This window comes from Rhincodon typus, unplaced genomic scaffold (genome assembly GCF_021869965.1).
Source record: "Rhincodon typus isolate 14 unplaced genomic scaffold, sRhiTyp1.1 hic_rhity00001714, whole genome shotgun sequence".
Lineage (NCBI taxonomy): Eukaryota > Metazoa > Chordata > Chondrichthyes > Orectolobiformes > Rhincodontidae > Rhincodon > Rhincodon typus.
Window position 1 is genome coordinate 1 of NW_025967352.1, and position 25,000 is coordinate 25,000.

The 25,000-nt window shown below is 41.4% G+C and overlaps 1 protein-coding gene across 1 annotated transcript; it reads right to left on the bottom strand.

The window, feature by feature from the left end:
- Positions 1-1,851: 1,851 nt before the first annotated feature.
- LOC109924555 (upstream binding transcription factor) lies at positions 1,852-23,541 on the bottom strand (the record flags this gene model as incomplete). Its single annotated transcript, XM_048592729.1, has 10 exons — positions 23,492-23,541; positions 14,515-14,670; positions 14,303-14,367; positions 13,681-13,801; positions 11,428-11,538; positions 8,849-8,982; positions 4,851-4,992; positions 4,441-4,482; positions 4,103-4,245; positions 1,852-1,918 (listed from the first exon to the last, which is right to left on the bottom strand). Coding segments are annotated over exons 2-10 (930 nt in total), but the record flags the coding sequence as incomplete, so codon positions are not given.
- Positions 23,542-25,000: the final 1,459 nt, after the last annotated feature.

The following is a 25,000-nucleotide window of genomic DNA, read 5'->3' on the forward strand; positions in this document are numbered from 1 at the left end:
TCAGCAAAGGGTCCCATGATGTCAAACGTTTACCTCCACTTCTGATGCACAATAAGAATGCATTAAGACCCTCCCCCAAGTGCTTAAAAGTAATTTTCTGTGCAGCTTCAAGATTTCCTGTTGTCTTTTGTCCCCTCGCCAATTTGACTCAGTTCACTGTAAGACGGGAGAGTGTTATGCAAAACCACTTTCAATCTCTCCCTTCGGTTGCCTGGAGACCCTTTTTTTAAAATAATAAACAAATAACACAGAATTTTACATCAAGCAACATCATGAAGCTTTGGACACCCAAAGGAATTCCTTCCAAAATGACAGGTACATTGGGCTGTGGAAATCCTAACCAAATCCTGGAAAGCCTTAACTCTACAGTGAGAGGCAGACTCGCTGTCACAATGGAGTGCACAGTGTCAAATTGTCACACATATACACCGATCAATGACCCCCTCCCAACTGTGGCTTCATAACCTTCCCACTTGAAGACAACAATATCCAGTCAACGCTTCAGCACACAAACTGTTGGGGTAAGGACAAGATCATTCAGTACATTAGAGACCACACAACAGAAATAAGTCACACATTTACCAAATTGTTTGGGTACTTATTTATTCAGGCTCTTCAGACATTTCTTCAGCTGAACATTGAACCATAATACAAGTGAGGCAAAGACTTCTTGGTGACCAGAGAAGCGCTCAGTTCATTCCAATTACTTGCAACTTCTCAGCCATTACAGTAGATTGATATTTTTAAAACATTTTCCTAGCCACTTATCAATGGAGGCACTCCCTCAAGCTTGGAGATGTGCCAGTGAAAAGACATTCTGACCCATGATAACATCATCTCATTAATCTGGAATTAACACCATTGAAGGCAGTGAGAAAAACAAAAAATAACACTCACAAAAATATAGCAGATAAATGAAAGGTAGCAGTTTTCAGTAAGCCAACAAAACGCATTTGGACTTGAATGCTGTCCCACCCAATGGCCTTTCTTTAAAAAAAACAGCAATGGGTGCAAGTATCATCCACTGACATTTGATTGGTATAAGATATACCAAGTTACCACACAGCAGTCTGTAAACTTACTACTTCCCATTCCTCCTGCTCCTGATGCCCTTGCCTTAAGCATTTTCAAATGTGAAGACGATAGCATTGATAAGAATTTGACATACAGATCGCAGAGTACCTAAAGCACAATTTTAGGAATGGAATACAAACCAGCAGACTGTCCTCAGTCTACGGCACACACCAGAACTTGAGATATATACCGATGTTCATAAATGCGCATCTAAAAGCATCTTTAAAGCATCTAGAAAAGAGCTATCCTCAGTATAATAAATGTGTATCTATAATAACCATTTTGAAATTATTTTCCAACATGTTTGAAGACTACATAACCAGGATCATCATACTATGAGCTACGGGATGTAGATGAGAGCCAGACATTTGTCAAGTAGCTTTAAAGCAGTTTTAAAATTGGGATTCCTGAACAAACAGCATAAAGATTCTGTTCAATCACCCCGGGCCAAAGACATACAATTGCCAGAAGAATTTTGTGTACACCACCAGAGAAGGACAAAGCCCCAGAGACGATCTGAGAGATTCCCCGCACACCTGAAGACGAAGGCATCATCTCCAAACTGAAGACAGCATCTGTAGCAACGTTGAAACGTCCAATTGAACCTTCAGTTCCACAAGACTCCTAATTTCCATGCTAAAGATAACACTGCTCCCTAAACATTGCAGAGCTTGCTGCTGGAAAGCATGTTAAGCCAAAGCAAGTGCAGCAAAGTGCCAGCAATAGGTCCACAGTAGGAAGAGGAGATTTGCCAACACCAAAGAAAAGCCTCCGTACTGAAAACTCTAGACTACAGGCAAGCATTTTCTTTTCATAAAAGCAAAATACTGAGTATGTTGGGCACCTGAAACAGATACACATACAGAAAATGCTGAAAAAACACAGCAGGTCTGACAACATATCTGGAAACGGAAAAGTAAAAAAAATTCCACTTTATGGACACTGCCAGGAATGCAGAGTTTCTCTAGTATTTATTCTAAGCTCAACAGTGATGCATAACCGTATGTTCTCCGTCATCACTGGCTTGTAGTTGAAATTGTAAACTCATGGCCTTTCCCTGAAACTGTATTAAGAATGTCATCTTCTATATTGTTGATTGTATATTAATGATATATATGCACAGACAATTTTGAGCTTGAAGAACCACACTTTAAAGTTGCACTTAAAGGCTCCGAACTACACAAGTCAGAAAGGATACCAAGTGAGGAAGTTGACAATCAAATATGAACACTCAGTCAAATGGCTCAGACAGAAAACAGCAGCACAAACTGTTACTCAAGTAATCAGAACATGAATCTTGTGCAGGAAGAGGGCAAAGGTGAGAAGAGCAGTATCAATAAGCTGGCTATGACAGGTGTACAGAAACGAAGGAAGGAATGTATGATGTTACAAGAACAGCTGGTGAGGGAAAAGTCAGAGAACAGAATTCTGTGGGAGTGATCAGCTCCTTTACAACACATATCGGAGAATCTGCAGCATCACATCAAATACAGAAAACCTGAAAAAGAAGCCAATACAATCCACATGCTTTTCAATATACATGTTGTTAAAGCCAATAATAAAAAGCTATTTCAAGACACTTAAAAGGTGCAAGCGCAGACTTTCAATCAGATAATAAAGGCAAACTCAGCCAAGTGTCAGTTACAGACATCATTTGGAGCATTTTCACATTTCAACTCTTTCAAATGTGTTGGGGTCTGATAGTAAATGACTAAAAGATCCCAGCACTCATGCAGGGCACAATGGTCAGCCTTTGCACACTGAATTAAACTTTACAAGACTCACATTCTTGCCACAAACACTTCCCTTAGATGAGCTATACACAGGAGCTAATGCAGCTGGTCATCCAGTTTAAACACTAACACTGCAGTGCATCACCACCTAGAATTGACAGTCATGTCCCATTATCAATGTAGGCCATATCCAGAAACCTCCCACAAGAGAACATCCTAAATGCAGTTAGCTATCTATTCAGAGAAATTATGCATGACAGGAAAAGAAGCCATTTAGTGAGGGATTTCACACGATAAAAGAATCTTAAGCACTGAAAGTGACCTACTGACAAAAAGGTAAAAATACAGAAATCCAGAGCAGGAGGAGTTTCAAAAGCCGATAGGTTAAAGCCTGCCAAAAATGAAAGATCCATAGCAACAGATTCTTCCCCTACTCCTCTATTCATGCCCCTCCCAAAAAAAATTCTGAACTGCTGACATAGCCATTGGAATTAGCTGCCAATTCAATAACAAATACAAGACAAAGATACAGAAGCCAGTTGTGAAACTTTATCCACTTAATGCAATGGAAAATAGGTCAGAAGCAACCAGATTCAACAGATCAAACAAATCAAGCCCGTATTTAAAATGCTGACAACCACATGAAAAACTGTATAAATTGCAGGGAGTGCCTCCAGAAAAATGTTAAAACCACACTGCAATTCCAGCCCAAATTAAAAAAAAAAGATTATTTACCAAATTTTAGACAAACATCCTTACGGTGAGTGCGTACCAGAGTGATTCACTGGTTCTGTAAACATTTGCATCATTTGATGGTGTGGGACCAGTTAATCACAATCCAAGATCAAGCCTGATTCAATGTGGCATCAAGTTCAAACCAACTAAAGCAGTGTCACAAACGGAACTGAACTCCTGGGTGCTTGCAAATGGCGCCAAGGATGCGTTCGAGTTTGGTGGTTAATTCCTTATACCATAACTTGCTGACACTCAATAGCACAGGAGTGGCAGGATTCTTAGGGCTATAACCAAGCATTGGTGTTTTGGACAGTATGGGAGTAATGATTGACTCAGTGTTGTCAGCACTGCTATAAGTATGTGCCACTCAAATCACCACTGTGAATTTTCCTTTCGCACCAATAGAAACAACCTTAATGTCTGCACCTTTAGAATCGTTGAATTCATGGAAAGTGCAAAAAAAAAAGTACGTGTGTGCAAGATTGTTCCCATTATTCTGGAAAGAGAAATTCATATACTTATCTCCGACATAAACCAACTTATTGAAACAAGGAAATTACTGAACACACACCTTTGAGGCATCTGAAGGTGGTGATGGGATGCCTTTAACTCCCCCCTGTTTCAAGGTGCTTGAAGCTCTTTTGTTCATTCCAATCATCTTTTCTTCAGAAAGGACTCTTTGTTGCTCGTGCTCAGGGAGGCTCTGCCATAGGATAGGACAAAATTCTTAATGGTTTTCAAAGTGAAAAATCATAACTCAAGTACAGAAAGGGGGCAAGCCCACAATCTACCATTTGAATCACACCACTGAAAGAGAACAGATTAGGCTCTAGAATCGGTTCTTGGTACCTTCCAATTACAGTCACAGGACATAAGACAATTAGAGAATGGCACCTACCAGCAAAAACCGATGAAGATTAATTTCGTACTCTTTCTTTTTCTGTGGGTAGGCAACAAGACAAATCAAAGAATCAACATCTGATAATTTCATAGCCTCAACTATTCCTAATCTATTGCAAATCCAAGTTAAGGCAGCATTAAACAATCAATTTTAAAACAAGCCCCCCTCGCAACAGCTCAGAAGCTCTTTGAACAGAGAGGAACCAACAAACAGAGGTATAAAATTTGTTTCACTATCACTACGGAAGCCAATTTCACTAGAACAGTGAATTATTACAAATGGGAAGCAAATGAAAACACGACTGAAAATGAAGCAACACTCATCAGTGACCACATTTGATTTAAAAGGGTTAAAAGTTTTGAACACTTGGAAGAGAACTTTCTCATTTAAATTGCCAAAATTCTTACTTGTTCACATCGTTTCTGATATGCATCCTTCTCTTTCTGAGACAACATCTTCCACTGCTTGCTGCACAGTACCATACGTTCTGTGCTGGGAATATCTTTCATGTTGGACATTAGCTCAGCACAATAGAGAGAATAGCCATTCCTGAAACAGAATGGAGAACGAGATGAGGTGTTGTTTTGTGCAGCTGTTTAGAACATTCCCATCTCCGTAATGGTACCAGAAGTTATACCCATCAACTCAACTGCTTTGGAGTTAAGATGGATCCAAGATGACATGCCTAAGAATAGGAGCTTAGGATAAACCAATCACAAGGGTACATGATTTTCCCTATAGGCCTGAGAATGGTGTAGAGAAAGTCAATACACATTTATAAAAAATTGCTTTTCTTGAGGAAATAATTGAAGTTGTAAACAGGAGAACATTCTATTGAAAAGTAGAAGACCACGGATGCTGGAAACCCAAAAAACAATCTGAAAGTGCTAGAAATATCTTGGGCAGCATCAGTGCAGACACACAGTATTAACACTTCCAGTTTTTGATCTTTCATCAGAACTGGGAAGAGTTAAAATGAATTAGGTTTTGGACAAGGAGAAAGATAGGTCTGTGATAGACTGAATGTCAGAAGAATTAGACTTCCCAGAGAAAAGGAAACAGTGATGGGGCCAGAAAAGAAGCAAAACAAATGTGCTTAAAGCATCTGCACTGCTGAGTGAAAGCAACAAAAAAAAACTGAAACAAGAAACATGTGTTACTGTTTTTGATGTCAAATGGCTGATCTCAATTTTTGAATGGTGTAAAGATGAGCAAAGAGGCTGGTGCTCAATCCTAAGTTGTACTGCAGTAGGCCAAGAAGAGAGATTTCATCATGACCAGATGGTGGAGAATTAAAAAAGACAGGCCACAAGAAGCTGACGGCCATCCTTGTGGATTTGTGCAAAGCAGACATCAAACCGAGTGTGGCCTCCCCATGATCTCATAAAGCAGCGAATACATGACATCATCTGGACAAGTGCTTGGGGCTTTCGATGGTGAGGAACTAAAAAGGCAAGTACTACATCTCGTGTTTGCATAGAATGATGCCATAGGACGGCGACAGGGATGTTGAGGGGTAATATAGGAGTGGGTCAAAACTTGAGGGAAACGTCCATTCATAATGCTTAAAAGGGAAAGGAGGGGAAGGTGCATTTGATGGCAGCATCATGCCGAACATGGCAGAGGATGGAAATTGATTCCATGGTTACGAAGGTTGGTGGGAGGCTGGTGAGGACATGGGAACCTTATCACAGTTCAAGGTGAGGGCAAAGTACAGGAAACGTGAAAGATAACAGTCAAGGATGATATTAACTATGGTGAAATTCATGAAACTGAAGGCAAATTTATCAAACCGGTTAGAAGAGCAGTTAGGCAGTAGAGGTGTGAGGGATTTTTAAAAATACTATTGGGATTCAGGCATCGCTGGCTGTGTCAACCTTTATTGTCCATCCTTAGTTGCCCTTGAGAGGTTGGTTGGTTGGTTGGTTGGTTGTGAGCTGCCATCTTGATACACTGCAGTCCTGTTGGCGTAGTTACACCCATGATACTGATGGTGAGGGAGTTCTAGCATTTTGACCCAATGCCATTGAAGTAACGGTGATATATTTCCAAGTCCGGATGAATGTGGCTTGGAGGAGAACTTGCACATGGTGATGCTCCCATGTATTGGATGCCCTTACCCTTCTAGGTAGTAGCGTTTATAGGTTTGGAAGGTGCTGCTTAAGGGGCCTGGATGAATTTCTGCAGTATGGCTAACAGACGATATAAATTGCTGTGACTGACGATCAGCAATGGAGGGAGCAGATGCTGGTGAATGTGATACCAAACCAGCAGGCTGCTCTGTCCCGGATTGTATCAAGCTTGACTGTTTTTGGAGCCGCACTCATCCAAGCAACTGAGGAGTATTCCATCACACTCCTGACTTGTGCCTTGTAGATGGTGGACGGGCTTTGGGGAGTGAGGTGGTGAGTTACTCGCTGCTGAATTCCTACCCACTGACCTGCCCTTGCAGCCACTGCGTTTAAATGGTTCGTCCAGTTGAGTTTCTGATCAATGGTAACCCCAAGATGTAGAGGGTGGTGGATTCAGAGTTTGTAATGCCACTGAATGGCAAAGAGCAGTGGTTAACTTCTCTCTTGGAAATAGTCATTGCTGGCATTTGTGTGGAATGGATATTACTTGCCATATGTTAGCCCAACCCTGGACATGAACTACTTCAGTTTCTGACTCACATGGTGCAGAACACTGTTCACTGATAATTGTGCATCCATGCTTCTGACCTGATGATGGAGAGAAGGTCACTGAAGCAGCTGAAGATGGTTGGGCCTAAGACACTACCTTGAGGAAATCTTAGAGATGTTCTGAAGCTGAAATGACTGACCTCCAACAACCATAACCATCTTTTGTGCCGGGTATGACTCCAACCAGTAGGGTTTTCCCTCTGAATCACACTGACTTCAGTTTTGCAAGGGCTCCTGGATGCCACAGTCAGTCAAATGCAGCCTTGATGGAATAATAAATTGGGAAGAAGTGACTACTGCTGCCCCAAAAAGACTTGCGTTATGGTCTCAAATACTCAGCATGTTTATTTACCACATTAAAACACAACGGAAGTTTATCCCCAAGTTTGCCGATATCACAAAAGGTTGGTTGTATGATGAGCAATGTAGACAGGAGAATAAAACTGTTGATTGATAGATGAAGCCAGCGAGCAAGACTGTGGCAGATGGATTCCAGTGCAGACACGACAACAGCACGGTCATTTTAGACCGCAACAGGACAGATCCCATTAGGAAAAGTGGAGCTCCAAAGAGATTTCGGGCTGGACACTTCCACGTACAGATCTGAAAACGTAGTCAGGTAGAAAAGAAGTCAAGGAGGCTAACGGAATGTTTGCTGTTATAATTAGGGGGTCAGATTTTACTACAGCTGTGAGAAGCCCTGGTAAGAATACATCTGGAGTGCTGTGTGTAGTTCTGAGCACCATACCTTAAAGTTTATATTGGCTTCACTAAGTGCACAGTGCAGATTCACAAGAATGTTACAGGGATCCACGAGTTAGGAGGGGTAAAAAGGACAGATGCTTTCACGATCAAACCTCGCAAAGTATTTTGCGGACAATGACAAGCTTTTGAAATGTAGTCAGTGCTGTAATTTAGAACATGTGGCAAACAGCAATATATGATTGTAACCAGACAAACGTGTTTGTGGATGTTGATTGAGGAATAAACATTTAACCGAACATTTGGGAAAACTCTCCTGCTGCGCATCAAAATGTTGACATAGGATCTTTTACATCCACCCAATTGGACAAGTGGGGCCTTGATTTAACAGGTCACCCAAAGATAGCAGTTCCGGGGGTTGCTGTACTCCCTTCACAGTGAGGTGACTTTTGTGTTCAGGTCCTGGAGTGGGACTTGAACTTGGAACTTTGACTCAGAGCTGAAGCACAGCTGACACCAGAGAATTTAAGTCAACCAGACTTGAATGCCATGGAACATGGAAAGTTTTAGGTTTTTGCACCCTAGCAACCACTAGAATTCAAATGGAAAATGAATGCGTAGGACGGAATTCTTCTGTCCTCTTTGGATTGAAGGTCGCTGGAGAAGAAATGTTTCCCATTTTGGTCGCTCAGAGAGATGTGAGAAGAGACAGCTACTCCCAGTGAAAGGGACCACCTTCACCCATTCTTCTATTCAAAGCGAACACCCTCCCTAAAGGGATAGCCACAGAGATCTGCATCTCCATTCTTTCGTCAAATCCGGAACCAGTAAATTGTTCTCAAATTTTCACCAGCTGTATGTCTTTTTTGCTTCTTTAGTGTATGCACCATCCAAACTGCCGAATAAATTACTTTAAAATCGACTATGGTTTCAACCCTCTTTTTGAGGCACCTGTAACACTGGGTTCAAAACCTAGAGGAATCAAGGCTCTCTCTTCACACACATTTAGGGTGGATACTTACGGCGGTGGCTTTGTGGGTCGACCATCAAACTTGTCCTTGAGCTGTCGCTCAGCTTTAGTCAGAGTATTTTTGGTCAAATCATCCAGATTGATACTTTGCTCTGGGTGACGTATAACGTAATCTCTCATCGCTTCCTGCGAACAGAAGGTAGTCCATGTTGAAATTTATTCAGTAATTCCATGTCACTATTTCCCCTCACCCAATAGATCTGGAGCACTGCCTGTAACTCTTCAGTATTAGTCAGAGTCATAGAGGTCTACAGCATGGAAACAGGCCCTTTGGCCCAACTGTCCACCCTGCCCAGTTTTCACAATTAAACTTGTCCCATTTGCCCAAGTTTGGCACATATCCCTTCATATCTATCCCATCCATGTACCAGTCCAAAATTAGTATTATTTACAAAACAGATTGAGTCTCTTTAAAGAGACTAATTTTTAACAGCGAGCTGGTGCAGACACAATAGGCCAAATAGCCTCTTTCTGCACTGGAACATTGGGGTTCTGCTTCAAATTCACTTCTATGGCAGGTTTCCATAGCCTTCCTGTGATCCACCCAAATGGCTGTTCAGTATACATTTGCTGAGACAGTGAAGGTTTCGTTCTATTGCAATAGATAGAACCACATGCTGTAGGTCACCTTTGCCAGGTTCTTGAAAGAGATCATCAGCCCAAATGCACTGTTTTCTCTCTGCCCCAACCACCACCACAGGCCTCCAAAGTTACCTATTTTAAGTAAAGACCTAATTTCCTAAATTACAACTTCTACCGTCCTTTCAGACCGTCATTCTTCCGAGGGAAGCAAAAGTCTCATCTTCCTCAGACTTCAGTCAATCATTTTAAACTTCATTCTTCTGGTCAATGACATTCCTACATGAAGCTTTTTACTAAACTTTGCACTTCTCTGCATCAAGCCTCATTTGCCACCTGTCATTTATTCCTTCCTGAAGTTTGCTATTTTCCTTACTGTTTACTACATTTCCAAGTTGTCATCTGCAAACTTTGAAACTGTATCTCCCGAAGTGAACTGAAACAAGAACCATTTCACGCTCCACAGATACCACCCGTTTTCAATATTTCCAGCAGTTTCAATTATTAGTTCATTAGTACACTTCTGTTATGTCACGCACCCAGTTTCCCATCCTCCTTTTCTTTAATCCTTTAAACTTTGCTGACATATCTATAATGTGGCACTTTTAAATCAAACAACAATTTGGAAGTAGACAGATCTAACATCAACAGCACTACCTTCATCAACCCTCTTCAGTATTGAATTGAAGTTGTCAAATCAAGCTAGTCAGACACAATCTTCCTTAAACCCATGTAGGCAGTCATTAAGCCCCTTTCACCCAAGAGACAACAGATGAGGCACGGATTCTGGGGTCTACATTCCCCTATCAACATTAGACTGACTGACCTGCAAGATCTGTGGAGAGAGAAACGGTGTTAATATTTTGAGTCCAATATCACTCTCCTTCAGAACAGATGCTGACAGACATGCCGAGTTCCTCCAACACTTATTTTTCAGATTTCCAGCATCTCAGTACTTTGCTTTTTACACATTAGGCAGCTTTGCTATGTCTTATTCTGCACAAGATGATTTCTTCTTCGATCCTTAACCAATGCCATCTCTCACTTGATTAACTACTTATAAAAGGCTCGAGAGTTCCCTCTCATTTCTCTAACAATCAAGTTAAACTTGCGCCATTCTTTCCCCGACTACAGCCCAGCTTTGTGAATCGCAATAAAGGAACATAATAAATGATTGATTTCCAACAGCAAATTTAGTTTGTATTCAATATACAAGGTCTATCCTGTGTAATCTGGGCTTCTAATATTCCTTTTATGAATTTCATACAGCAACCATGCTAGATAGCCAGCTCATTCCACACTGCTTGGACTATTCTACAACTAAAAGGGGAAACACAAACAGGTATTGATGGGCTTCTAATCAGTAAAGTGTGGAACAGTGGCCCAGAGCAGTCACCTGCCTAATTTTCCTTCCCAAAACACCTTGCCTAAGCATGGAACACTCTACTCCAATTAGACTGGACAACAGAACCATAAAGTTCAGATACAACATGCACTAAATTATGGCTGTTTGGGCATTCAATTATCATTAAAATCTTATCCTTTTCTTTTGTTTATTTATTTCACAGGATGAGGCTGACACGGACAAGGCCAATATCTGACACCCACCTCGAGTGCTCTCGAACAGAATAGCCTTGCCAGACCGTTCAGAGATACTTGCGTGTTCCATCAGGAGGAATCTCACGCAGTGGAGACCCACATCTCGATCAGACAGGCAAGTACTAAAGGACAGATTGAATTAAATTATTTAAATTCCAACATGGAGGGCACCTTGTAGTCTTCTCTCTACGGCATTAGCCTGGGCCTCTGCATTTCTCACACAATTATGTTGCAGCTAGACTGTCTCCTCTGTATTAAACCACAAGAACAAGCCTTTAGTGAAAGCTGCAAAAAGATCTTTCAAACAGACCCATCCTCATCAGACCACCTTACATAATTAAGGCGGTAGGTTTATGAGCCGGGCAACATGGCCGTAAGTTAGTATCTACTTGCCTCATACAGCTCACGCTGTTCCAAGCTTTTGCCAATCCATTTGAGTCGTTTCTTGTCAGATAGCTGGGACCACTGCTTCCCCAGTGCCTCTTTAACATCCTTCATAGTTGCCTGGGAAAACAAACCAGTTTTACTGATACACGGTTTCTAACCTCAGATAGACCATTCGACTAACTTTCACAACACAACTTGATTTTTAGCAATCATGATTTGGACTGGTTGTCATTCTTGTTGCAGTGGTCAATTAATACGCGACTGAACCATAATTATTGTATTCCCACAGCAAGTCAACGTTCAGGGGAATGATTCAAACTTTAAAGTCAGTGTGGCCATTTATCAAAAGTCGACATCAAACGTCATTCATTAATCATCAAATATGGCGGCACGGTGGCTCAGTGGTTAGCAATGCTGCCTCACAGAGCCAGGGACCCGGGTTCAATTCCACCCTTGGGTGGCTGTCTGTGCGGAGTTTGCACATTCTCCCCGTGTCTGTGTGGGTTTTCTCCAGGTGCTCTGGTTTCCTCCCACAGTCCAAAGATGTGCAGGCTATGTGGATTGTCCATGCCAAATTGCCCATAGTGTTCAGGGATGTGTAGATTAGGTGGGTTGGACATGGGGAAATGCAGGGGTAGGGGAATGAGTCAGGGTGGGATGTCTTCACTGTGGACTTGTTGGGCCAAATGGCCTGTTTCCACACTGTAGGGATTCTATGATGCTCACATTAAATGTGCCATTAGCAAGGTATTCAGGCAGATAACAGACATAAAACATAAAAAGGCCTCCTGATAAACAAAGGCCTGAATCATTAAATATGTTTCCCTCTTAGGAGCTGTTGTCTGACCCTGATTTTCTGTTCATATCATCAGAATGCATAGTTGGCTTCAAGATGTATTGCTATGGGGAGCTAAGCAGTGCTGGTAAGAACCACTGCTATGAAAACAATTTAAGAGTCTAGTTGAAAGCGAAATAGCGTGGATCAGATTAGTTGAACAAATCTGCTGCAGTATGAGATGAAATATCCTCAAAAATTGCTGATACAACTTTAAATTCTCTAGAAGGTATTAAGGTGCAAAACATTTACCCAAAATTGCCCAAGGATATATTCAGTTTGAATCATGCCCCTTCCATTATCAACTGAATGTCTTGGATGCTGAGGGTAATAGAACTTAAAAAAAAAATCAACTGAATGTCTCCTAACACCCAAGAAAGTGACATTACAAAAGTTTGAGTCAAATCTTTCTTCAGCTTAACTGACATCAGCAGTTAGCTCAAGTTACAAGCTTCTGAATACCCCAGTTGTGTCCCACGAAATCCACAGAACTGCTTTAGGATCTTTACTACAAACAAGGCACAAGTGCCATTGATTAATGAGCACTATCAACATCAACATCAACCCCTGCATCCACCACTTGACTCAGTGATTCTGATGCAAGGATTTCAAGTGCCTTACCAGATGCAGAGACTCAAAAAGATGAGCAACGGTCATTTTTCAAAACTGTCAATTCAGTAGCAATAAGGAACACAGAGGGAAAAGTAAAACTGAAAACTAGTAAATGTTTGAGAAGCATTTGAGGAACATTTGCTCATCATGCAGCACCACTACAGCCTATAAAATCAAAGGAGGCTGGACAGAGAACTGGTTTGGAGTGTTCTTGAATTTGCCAAAATGGGGAGCAATTGTACTTAATCTTGGAATACTGTGCGCGCGCACACAGCAACACTTCAGCAGGATTAATAAAATGCAAAGGGGAGGCTGGTGCAGAAGAGAAAAAAAGTGTGAGGGATTAGCAGCAAGCCAACAATTTACATTGCACTAAATCAGATAATCCACCATCATCACATCGCCCCCACCCCATTTCTTGTTGATATGGGGTGACCTTAGTATTTGGTTGGCACTGATAAGCAAGTGTTTTCTTCATGTGAGAGTCACAGATGCCCAAGTCCTTTAAGCAAAGGGGTGTCTGAGTTTTTAACAGGAATTAAGCAAATATCCACAAAAGACATTTGAAAAATTGATTGTCTACACAGCAAAATTGAATTGATAACTATTGTTAATTCACTATAGTCCTACCAGACCATAGGGCTGCTCTCTCATTACAGAGAGATAACTGGTGCTGAGATTAACAAAACCACGATCACGAGACTACCACAGGAAGCAAGACTGAAGGATAGGAAATCTGTGCTTTATAGAAAAAGTACCTAATTATTCATTTCCAACTAGCAGGTTGGAAAGAGAATAATCAAGTCCGTTACCTGTGGATGCAGCTTCATGAAAGCCTTCTTCTCATGAAGATACCAGAGTTGTTGGGGCGTTTTAGGTTTCTCTGGAGCATCTGTTCTCTTCACACTCTCCAACAGTTCTGGATGGTCCTCTCTGTGGAACAGCAAAAAAGAAATGCAGCAGCCAACATAGCTGACACTACGCCTTACAATTTGATGAGCTAAAACTACACATATGCATATCTCAAGTCAAATCTCAGGGTCAAGTGGTGAATTAATTTTGATTAAAACAGCTCCAGGTTCTAATGTCAGGAGCCACCACTTCATCCCATCCATTAATTTTACATCAACATGGTTATCCGAACCTCTGGTAAATGGTTCAGTTCAATTTTATCTTGTACCCTTTCTACCCTCGCCACCTTCCCAATCAATATCCATCCTATTGGCATGGATTTTAATGTCTTGCCCATTCTCTACTCCATTTAATACCTTATAAAACATGTATTTAACCTGTCACATACAGAGCTGAGCCTACTGTAAAGGCAAATGAACTGAATGGAACCTTAAGCTTTGCAGTTTTCAAAAAATGTTAAAGAGACGGATGAAAGGTGAAACTCAAAATGTAAATGCACAAATTCAATTATTTGGAAGTTACCTGAATCTGACCATATTACGCTCAAAATCTTCTTTTTCCTTCTGAAACTCCTGAATATATTTCATCTACAGCAACAAGAAAAGAATATTTGCATCCAAGGAGATAACTGTGTTCAAACATATTTTGGCTTGCATTTCTATTCTTAATAGCAACATATTTGAAATTTCTCTCTCAATTTAAGCACCAATGTTGGCACACAGGCCTACACTAACCTTTTTCTTTTCTGGCAGCTCCTTATATTTCTTGGAGAGAATTTTAGTCAGATCCAAGTTGCTCATTTCAGGGTGAAGCTTTGCATATTTTGCCCTTTTCTCCATAAAGAATCGAAAATAAGGTGTGAGGGGCTTCTTGGGGAAATCAGGATGTTTCTGTAAATAATGGAAGAGACAAATCACTTCACGCCAGCTTACAGAATGCTTTCATCTTCAAAGATGCCACAAAGTTACAGGCAAATAATAGTGGTAGTGGCAAATAATTAATATTGCTGGGTTAATGGTTCAGAGGTCCAGCTAATGCTTTTAGGACAGGGACTCAAATTCCACCACAGCAGTTGGAGACACTTTAATGAATAAATTGAATTTAAATAAAAGTAACTGAAAGCTAGTCTCAGTTATGGTAACGTAAGTGCTGTAAAAACCCTTCTCATTCCCTAATGTTCTTTATGGAATGAAATCTGCCACCCTTATCTGGACTGTGCTACAGAAAACTCCAGACCCACAGCATTCTTAAAGCTGTCTGAAGAGGCCGGTAAGCCAGTTGTACCAAGTCCTACAGAAAGGCTCAGCTGCAGCAGTTCAAAGCAGTAGCTTAGCACCATCCAGGCAATTAGGCTTCAATTAGAGATGCTGGTCTTAACCAGTGACAGCCACACCTCATGATTAAATATTAAAAAAAAAAATCAGTGTAGTGTAAAGTTCTTAATAGTTCAAGCAGAATGACACAAAAATTGAACGTGATCAGCAGGATGTTAAATATATTCCTTAATTATTTTTTCTCCTTCCCTACTATGATGGCTTGATTAAAACACATTTCAAAGCTCCTAGATACCTTTCATTCAATATCTTTTGGGGACTATATTTGAAAGGTTTGGTGGCTTTAGCACTCTACACCCTTACGTGCAGAAGTTCTACCAGGTATTTTCATTTTATCTATTCTCTTGCTGAGTTTTCAAAACATTAAATATTTGCATCCCCAGCCGCTCTGCATCTATTTATCCACACTCATTCCAGTCAGTGCACATGTCCATTGCTCATTTTACCTTCCAAAGTTTTAGAATGTGAGGAAAAGTTTGAAGTAAACATTTATTTTGTAGATTCTACAGAGGTCTGAAATAAAATGGCTGCTACAAATGGATAGAATCTGCAAGACAATCCAAACTTATTGAGACTGTGTTATGATTGCAATGGTTAAAGAATACCTACAATTTCAAGGTAACTCGGTTGTGATTTGGCAGTGTTGGCTAAGAGATGGACTGAGCTCCTTGTGATTACTACACCAAAGAAAGGCTAAAAATTGAAAAAGTAGCAAGTGTGCTGCGAATTCAGATTTAGCATTTAGATGCAGAGTAATGCACGCAACAAAACTATTCTACATTGCATTTGAGAACATCCCAACCTTCTCCCCACATCAGATGCATCTGCTGACTGCACTAACAATTCCTCATTCCCCACACACTCTAATATTTTTAAAACTTTAAATCGACAATTCCTATTGGAAATGAGACATTTTTCAGCTTGGAATTCAAAGAGGTTAGTTGAAAAGCAGATTACTGCAGAAGCTGGAAATCTGAAACAAAAAAAAAGAAATATTGAAATACTCAACCAACACCAACAGGAGAAACAAAAAAACAGGCATTTTAGGTCAATGACCTTTCTTGCATCAGAACTCCGAAAAGTTAACTACGTAATGTTTTCAGCAAGGAGTGGGCGTGACAAAGTCAAAGGTAGGTCTGTGATAGGGTGGAGGACACGAGAGTCAGTGATAAAGCTTTGATGGGTAAGAAGATAAACAAAGAAACAAGAAATGTGCATCAAACAGGAGCACTATAACTGAAACCAAAATAAAACACAAAAAACTGAAGCATGCAAAAGGAAATGAAACGAAAGGAAGGAAAACCGAGTTTATGCTCTGAAACCGGAGTCCAGGGGGCTGTAAAAACCATAGTCGAAAAAGGAAGGTGCTGTGCCTCAAGTTTATTGGGGGCTTCGCAGGACAGCAGAGATGTCAATATCAGAACAAGATGGAAAACTGAAAGATCAGATCACTAGAGGCTTGGGGTCATGCATGTAGACTGATCCATGGATCACGAACAGTCAGCCAGTCAGCATTTGGTTTTTCCAATGTAGAAGAGATCACATTGTGAGCAGTGGATTCAAGAGATTAGATTGTAAATACAGGTAAATCACTGCTTCATTTGAAAGGAGTACTGGGGACCTTGAATGGTGGAAGTAAACAGCAAGTGTTACATTCCTGTACAATTGCATAGAAAGATGCTGTAGGAAGAACTGATTATGCTGATCTCCTCCTCAAAGGGAAAAGTCCTGTGGAAAAGCCCCTTTGGAGTTCTGAAAAGGGAAGGCAGAAGGACATTGTGCATGGTGGTTGCATTATGCTGAAGATTGGAAACTGACCTGTTGATATGGAGACGGGCAGTGGAAAGGAAAGAAGGGGAAATCACAATGGTTGAGAGAGAGAAGGGAGCAAAGATGCAGGAAACGTGGTGGACACAACTGAGGAATACAGCAACCCTGGTGGTTGGATGGAGGGCGAGATCCCTCGGCTGAAGATAAAAGATGGCATTCTCCGAAAAGGTGTGTACGGATGTATCATCAGAATAGTTGTAACTGAGTTGGAGGAACTCAGTAGAATAGAAGCCTTACCATGTATTTACGAGGCAGTATATTCAAGGTGACTGTGGGAGTCAGTGGGCTACATAACTAATGATACATGAATCATGGGAAAAGGAGTCAGAGATGCCAAGGAGAGGTGAAGATGGCCCATGAGAAACTGAGGGAGGGTGGAATTTGAAAGCAAAATGTTCCAATTCAAGGCAATAAAGTCAAGAACGCACTGAAGACCGAGAGCTCAGAACAGAAGCAAGTAAAACTAGAACAAGGAATGCTCCATACAGCCCAATAAAAAGACAAACATAGCTAGGACCCATAAGGGCACCCACAAAAACACTTGGAAGAAGTGAGTTGAATCAAAAGAGAAATGGTTCAAAAAGAGAGCAAGCCCAGAAAAGCAGAGGAGAGTTGTCGACAGAAACAGACCGCCACTTAATGAAGAGGATAGCCTTCCCAGGTAACTTTGACAGGGGACAGAGATATAGAGAGATTGGACATCCATGATAAAGAGGTGGAACTTGGGGACATGACACTGGCAACTTTTAAAGTGATGGAGGGCATCAGAAGAGTAACAGATGTAAGTTGGGGAGTGGGGGAGGAGAGAAGAGCACAAAAGCTTGGAAGATTGGACAAAGGGAGGAAAAAAAGGAAGAAAGGTAGGAAGACTTCAGTTCAGTCAAACAGGCATAAGCTAAAGGGATAGGTGAAGCAGAACAGTCTTGTCTAGTGATCGCAACAAGGAGGTACAACTTAAGTTGTACAGGGTTGAGGTGGGAAGCCATAGAGGGAAAATCAACTGACAGGGTAAGATTAGTGACTCTCCAGGAAGCAACAATTTGACACTTAGGACTAGGACACTGGTCTGGGGAAATTAAGAAAGAAAGTGTCAGAATTAGTGTTCATGCCTTTGCCAAGTAGAGGTCAGTCAAAATAACAGTAGCTTTCAATTGTCAGACTTAATTACAAAAATGTTTGGTTCCAACTCAGAGAATGGAATGCACTTTGTTCAGAGTGAGACAGGTGAGAGTGTGAAGGGAGCAGAGAAATTGAGGATTGCAATATCATTCCAACATCTCTCCATGAAAGTTCAGCCAGATTGAGGGACCCGGGTGAAGGTTAAACATTGGGGATGTTCACTGAGCACAAGAACAGTTTCTCATCAAATGGGAATGTCATGTTAAACTCAAACTTCATTATGGTAGAGATGCAAGGAGATAAAAAGTAGAGTTCTTTGCTTATGACAGATCAAATGTTAGACAGGGAAAGGTCATGAATGAGGGGGAAGTAAGGGATGGGGGAGGAGGGATGGGACGGACAGCTAGAGGGGTGTAGATTCCTGTGAGTTGCTGGAATTTATCGTTCTTAACACTAAAGAAACACTTTTATTAAAGCACAGAGGAGTCAAAGGACAAAATTAAAATGCAGAGAAAGACAGGACAGAGAGCGCATCAGTGCTGCTGAAATAGAAGTTGAAGTTGCTCATGCAGCTGTATGTGGAGTGCGGACTTCTGACTACTGCTCTTGCTGCATCCTAAGGAAAATTGAAGATACCTGTGTTCAAGGAGGATGCTGGAGAAATTGCTGGACTCCCACTGTATAATTGGCACAACTAGATGGTCTGTGCGCAAGTCATTTCATACCAGGCCTTAAGGGCAGGAGCTGACCTCACCAGATATAGGGGAAAGGCCATTTAATCAGATATTGATTTAAACTACTTGCGGCTCAGTGAGTTGTGTGCTGCAATTTCTCCATTTCATTATTTAAAACGAACACTGGTATGTTTCAACCAGATCAAGGGCTGTGCTGCAATTGCCTGACTTTGATCTATTAAGCAACAAAAACAAAATGTTTCCAGCTGCTGTAGCTAGACAGACAGTCTGGAAGTGCAATAAAAAGAATGAGACATTGCAAACCATCAATAATTCAACAGTTATTATACAAAAGAATATATGTTTCAAATACTACCTGTCACCTTCAATTTATGAAGGCGATCATTAAAATTGCTTAGCAGGTTAGTGCTGAGAATTTAGAAAACCGGCACTCCGATCCATGGGGGAGGTGATGGTGTAAGTGGCACTGGATCACTTAGTTTAGTGACAATGACCCAGGTCTGAATTCTGCCATAGCAGATAGTGGAATTTAAATTCCACTTCATTGAAAAATCCATCTGGTTCACTAATGTCCTTTAAAGACAGTGATCCATACCTGATCTGGCCTCCAGGCAACTCCAGATCCAAGGCTGTGTTGCATCAAACTGCTAAACAAGTCTCAAAGGAATGAGACCACCTTGCATCAAACTAGGCACAAGAAAAGGCCGAAAAACAGTAAACTCAGTCCTGTCAGCCTCTAGTGCCAAAAGTGGGAGCGGTATCTCACAGACTAGTCAACAGCACTTTTTACATAGCTGTATCATCCCTGTGGATATCTTATCACACTGGCAGAACAAACCAAGCACAGGGGGTGGTACAGTTCTATATAGTCAGGAAGTTGTTGCTCTGCGAATCCTCAACCTCTGACCTCATAGCATCTGGCCAACACCAGGCAAGGAGTCAACCTGCTGAATCAGCGCTCCATGTCCAGTACTCCCCCAGCAACCACTGAGGCTGACAAGGGCACAGAACATACTTTTGGGCGGGGGGGAAGGGGGTTCTTCAAAAGCCCATCACTCACCAAGAGTGACTCTGCATGACCATTGCTGTCCGAGTTGGTTGCACCCTGAAGGACAGAGCTGCTAGACTGGGTCAGTGATGGTTAGTGATGAAACTAGCAGAAGGGGAAATATAGTTGGTCTCATCCTCATCGATCTGCCTGCTGCAGGCACATCTGTTGAAGACAGTATCGGTAAAAAGTGGCCACCCTACAGTCCCTGTGGAGACAAAGTTCTGTTTTTACATTGAGGTTACCCATCCTCATGCCGTGTGACTACTGCTGCACAAAATGGCACAGACCTCGAACAGTACTAGCAACTCAAGAATGGATATCCATGAGGCACCATGGGCCATGAGCAGAACTGTACTCAACCACAATCTGCAAACTCATGGCAGGGGATCAACCCTGGTTCAATGAAGAGTGCAGGAGGACATGCCATCAGGAGCAAAACTAGGCATACCTACAACCAGTGTAGCAACCTAGGAAGGCTACAACATGGGACAACTGGCGTACTGAAGAGGATATGCAGTAAGTGACAGATAGAATTAAGTGATTCCACAGCCAACTTAAAATCAGGTAAGTTCTGTGGTTGCACCACATTTAGTTGTGAACAGTGGTGAACCATTTCTGGAGAAGGCTCAGTACATCAGATAAGGCTGAAGAGGAAATATGGCTGGAGAATTTGCAAGTCTTCAGCCAGAAGTGTCGAGCAATCGACTTCAGCCTTCTCGAGTCCCCAGCATCTCAAAGTAAGTCTTCAGCCAATCTCCATTCACTCCACATTATTAAAAAGAAAACGTCTGTTAAGGCACTAGATATCGAAAGACTACAGGCCATGACAATGCTCCAGCAACAGTACTTAAGACACATATTCCAGAACTAGCAATACCCCTAGCCATGCTTTTCCAGCAAAGCTGCAACATAGGCACCTATCCAGTGTGGAAAATTGCCCATATCCTGTACACAAAAAGCAGGACAGGAGACCAACCTTGCCAATTAGTGTCCCATCAATCTACTTTTAAAACAGCAGTAAGTGAAGGAAGGTGTCATTAATAGTGCTACCCAATAACTTGCTCGTGCGTGTTCAGTTTGGGTCCCACCAGGCTAATCAACTTATGACCTCATTATAGCCTTAGCCCTTAAATGCACAGAAGAGCTGAATTCCAGAGGGAGGTGAAAAGGATTGCCCTTGCCATTAAAGCCATATTTGTCACAGTGAGCCTTCAAGGAGCACTAGCAAAACTGGAGTCAATGGGAATCGAGGGAAAACTGTGTTGGAGTCATAGATGGTACAAAACATAATGATTGTGGTTGTTGGATGTCACTCATTTCCAACACATCTGTACAGGAGTTCCTAAGAGCAGAATCCAAAGCCCAACCACCTTCTCCTGCTTCACTGACGACCTTCCATCCATCATAAGGTCAGAAGTGGAGATGTTCACAGGTGATTACACGAAGTTCAGCACCAATCACAACTCTCGAGATACTGACCCAGTCAATATCAAAATGCAGCATTCCTCAGGTAATGACCATCTTTATTGTGAATCTAGTCAGTCATCACTCCCTGACATTTTAGGAACCCTGTACCAAGTACCTCACCTCCCAAAGCCAGTGTACCAGCTACAAGGCACAAATCAGGAGTGTGCTGGAATACTCCCCACTTGCCTGGATGGATGTACTCCAACAATACTCAAGCACTTGACACTATCCAGGATAAAGTAGTATTCGTGATTTACACGAAGTCTATAAATACCCACTGTTCCTCAGTAGCAACAGTATATATATCTTCAAGACACACTGCAGAAATTCACCAAGGCTTCTTAGACAGCACCGTCCAAACATATGACCACTAAAGACAAGGGCAACAGATACATGGGAACACCACCACCTGCAAGTCCCCCTTCCACAGCCCAAGCTACTCCCCACCCTGACTTGGAAATATATCACCCGTTCCTCCAGTGTGACGGGTCGAAATCCTGGAACGCGTGCTCTAATGGCATTGTGAATGTACCTGCACCAAATATATTGCAGTGGTTCAAAAACTCAGCTCATCACCACCACCTTCTCAAGAGCAATTAGAGATGAGAAATAAACAATGGGATAGCTAGTAACACTTACATTGCCTGAATGAATTAAAATAATATAGTACCCACAGCTACCACTTTGCACAGAACACATGCTAAACTTGTTCTCACTACTGTTTGGCCATTGACATACTCAACACTGCAGTTTGACAGCTTAGATCAATATTAGGTCCTCCTGTTGCAGTCTGTGGTTTCTTACACAAAAATATTCACCCAATTATCTGAAGTAGATGGATTTGAATCCCAATGCTTTCAAGATAAAAATAAAGTTACAATTTACCTAACCTCAGTTACTACGTCAGATACTACCATGCAGCTTTACTGATCTCATTAGTGCGTGGCATGTTTCCAGACTATTGGTTGTATCATTACAAATTTGTCGCATGACAACCAGAGATAAAATTGCTAGAAACATAGTTGAATATGAAATATTACAATTTCACCTCATTGAGTGTGTATACAATCCTATCATTCACTCACCTCAGTAACAAACCCCCTTTATAGCACTTTTTAAACAAAAATTAAAGCAACCATCCACGTAGCTGAGCCAGATTTCTGTAAATCAGTACATAAGAAATGGGCCTCCATTTTAAAAATGTATAGAGATAAAGCAAATAGGTTTAAAAAACCTACTACAAAAGTGTGTATATTAGATTATACAGTTGCCTGATACAAATAACATGATGTATTCTTTCAAAACTTTGTGGATTTGATTTGATATGATACAGAAACAAATCTACTTGTTAAGATAGCAGAACTGTTGGCAGCACACAAGTCATTTCCAGGGCTAGTTTACAGAGAAAGGGCTTCATAATTTACCTTGATTAAGAACTAAAAAGGAGGCACATTAGGATTTAGGGGACATAAGCAATGCTGAGCGGTCAAAGAAACCCAAGTTCACAAACCTAAAATTGATGATAACATAACACATTTCTTTTAAATCAAGGGATTTGGGCATCGCTGCCAAGGAGTATTTATTGGCCACCCCAAAATGCCCTACCACGACCTCCTTGAACCACTGAAATCCATGGTGGTGGAATCAAGTAGCAACAGTCAGCATTTTGACCGAGTGATGATGAAAGGGCAGTAATATATATCCAATTAAAATTAAACCATTATTTACTAGGAGCAGACAGCTCTTATTTTTAGTTTACTTTAGTCACTGGTTGCATCATGCTAGTCAATTAGATTATCTTCAAAAGCAGAGCACTACAACAGACCTCTTTCGGTCTTAAATTCATAAAATTATGCTAGCGTAAGTGAGTAATGATCGGAAACATCTCGTAATCACAAAAGTTAATCTCTGTTGGCACTAGGAGGACATACCAACAAAGATGATGTGTCCCCTGGCTATTATTTGATACTTTCCTTCAAAAGGCCCTAAAGCAAACCTTCTCTTTAGGCTAAAATAGTACTCGAGGCAGGTAGATTTTAAGGAATTTTTTGCTTGACTCATAAGGTTTGGTACATATATCTGAATCAATTGTAAAGTGTATTTGCATTTGAATGGAACAGCTTGATTGCTCCAAGTAAACTGCCTTACAGTGTATGAGAGTGACAAGCCACAGCAGCAGTTAAATACATATTGTTACAGAATGTGAAACTCTTACTTAACAGCATCTGCAGTTGATCCAGAGATCTTGATGTGGTATCTGAAAAGCCAAAAACCAATACCTCCAATCCAAGGTTCAGAAAGAAATAAGGCAATAGATTTAATTACACAGATATATTATCCTACAGTATAAACTACGTCAACTGCTCTATCATCCTTCAAAATTGTGTGAAACACGATGCAATAAGAGTATATAGAACAGAATTTTTTTGTTTTAAAATTCACTCATGGAATATGAGCATTGCTGGCTGTGTCAGCATTTATTGTCCATCCCTCGTTGCCCAACATAAGATGGTGGGGAGTTGCCTTCTTGAAGTGCTGTAGATAGACCCACAATGCCAGTATGGAGGGAATTCCAGGATTTTGATCCAGCGTCATTGAAGGGATGGTACATGCTTCCAAGTCAGGAACGAAAGTGTGGCATGGAGGGGAACTTGCAAGTGGTGGTGTTCCTATGTATCTATTGTCCTTGTCCTTGTCCTTCTAGATGGTACCTGCCTGTGGGTTTATAAGGTGCTGTCCAAGGATCTTTTATGAATTTCTGCAGTGCATTTTGTTGGCAGTACACACGGCTGCTACACAGCATTGGTGGTGGAGGGAGCGGATGCTTGTGGATGTGTTACCAATCAAGTGGGTTGCTTTGTCCTGGATGGTGTCAAGCTTTTTGAGCGTTATTGGAGCTTGCACCCATTCAGGCAAGTGGGGAATATTTCATCACATTGCCAACTTGTGCTTTGTAGATGGTGGACAGGTTTTGGGAAGTCTGGTGGCGAGTTACTCGCTGTGGTATTCCTAGCCTCTGACCTGCTCTTGTAGCCACTGTATTTATATGACTAGTCCAGTTCAGTTTCTGGTCAGTGGTCCCCAGGGATTCAGTGATGGCAACACCATTCCAATGTCACAGGGCAGTGATCGGACTGTCTCTTATTGGAGATGGTTATTGCCTGGCATTTGTGCGGCATGAAGGTTACTTGCCACTTGTCAGCCCAAGCCCGAATATTTTCCAGACCTTGCTGCCTTTGGACATGGACTATTTCAGTATCGGAGGAGTCGCCAATGGTACCGAACATTGGGTATGTTTGCCAATGACTGCACACTTTTGACCATACGATAAAGGGAAGGTCATTGATGAAGCAGCTCAAGACCATTGGGCCTACGATATTACACAAAAGGTTTCACAAAATTGTACGTAAATCAACTTAAATCACTTATGACCAAAAACAAGTGCAATGTCTTCAGCATTTTCATAATAAACCATTCTTTTTCAGGTCTGAGGAAGAAAAAAAAGACATCATCTGAAGTGCAAGCACGCCCAAGGAAAGTACATAAAGGACCATTCCAGCTGAGTTTTCGATCCCCAAAGCAATTCAAGAGATTCACAGCGAGATGGTCAGAACCTTCTGCAGCACGAAATGCTGTCAACTGTCCTAAATTATAAATGCTAAGAAAATGCAATATTTTTCAGGTGCTTCTATTAGGTTTAGTTATTGAACCTCGCGATTTGACT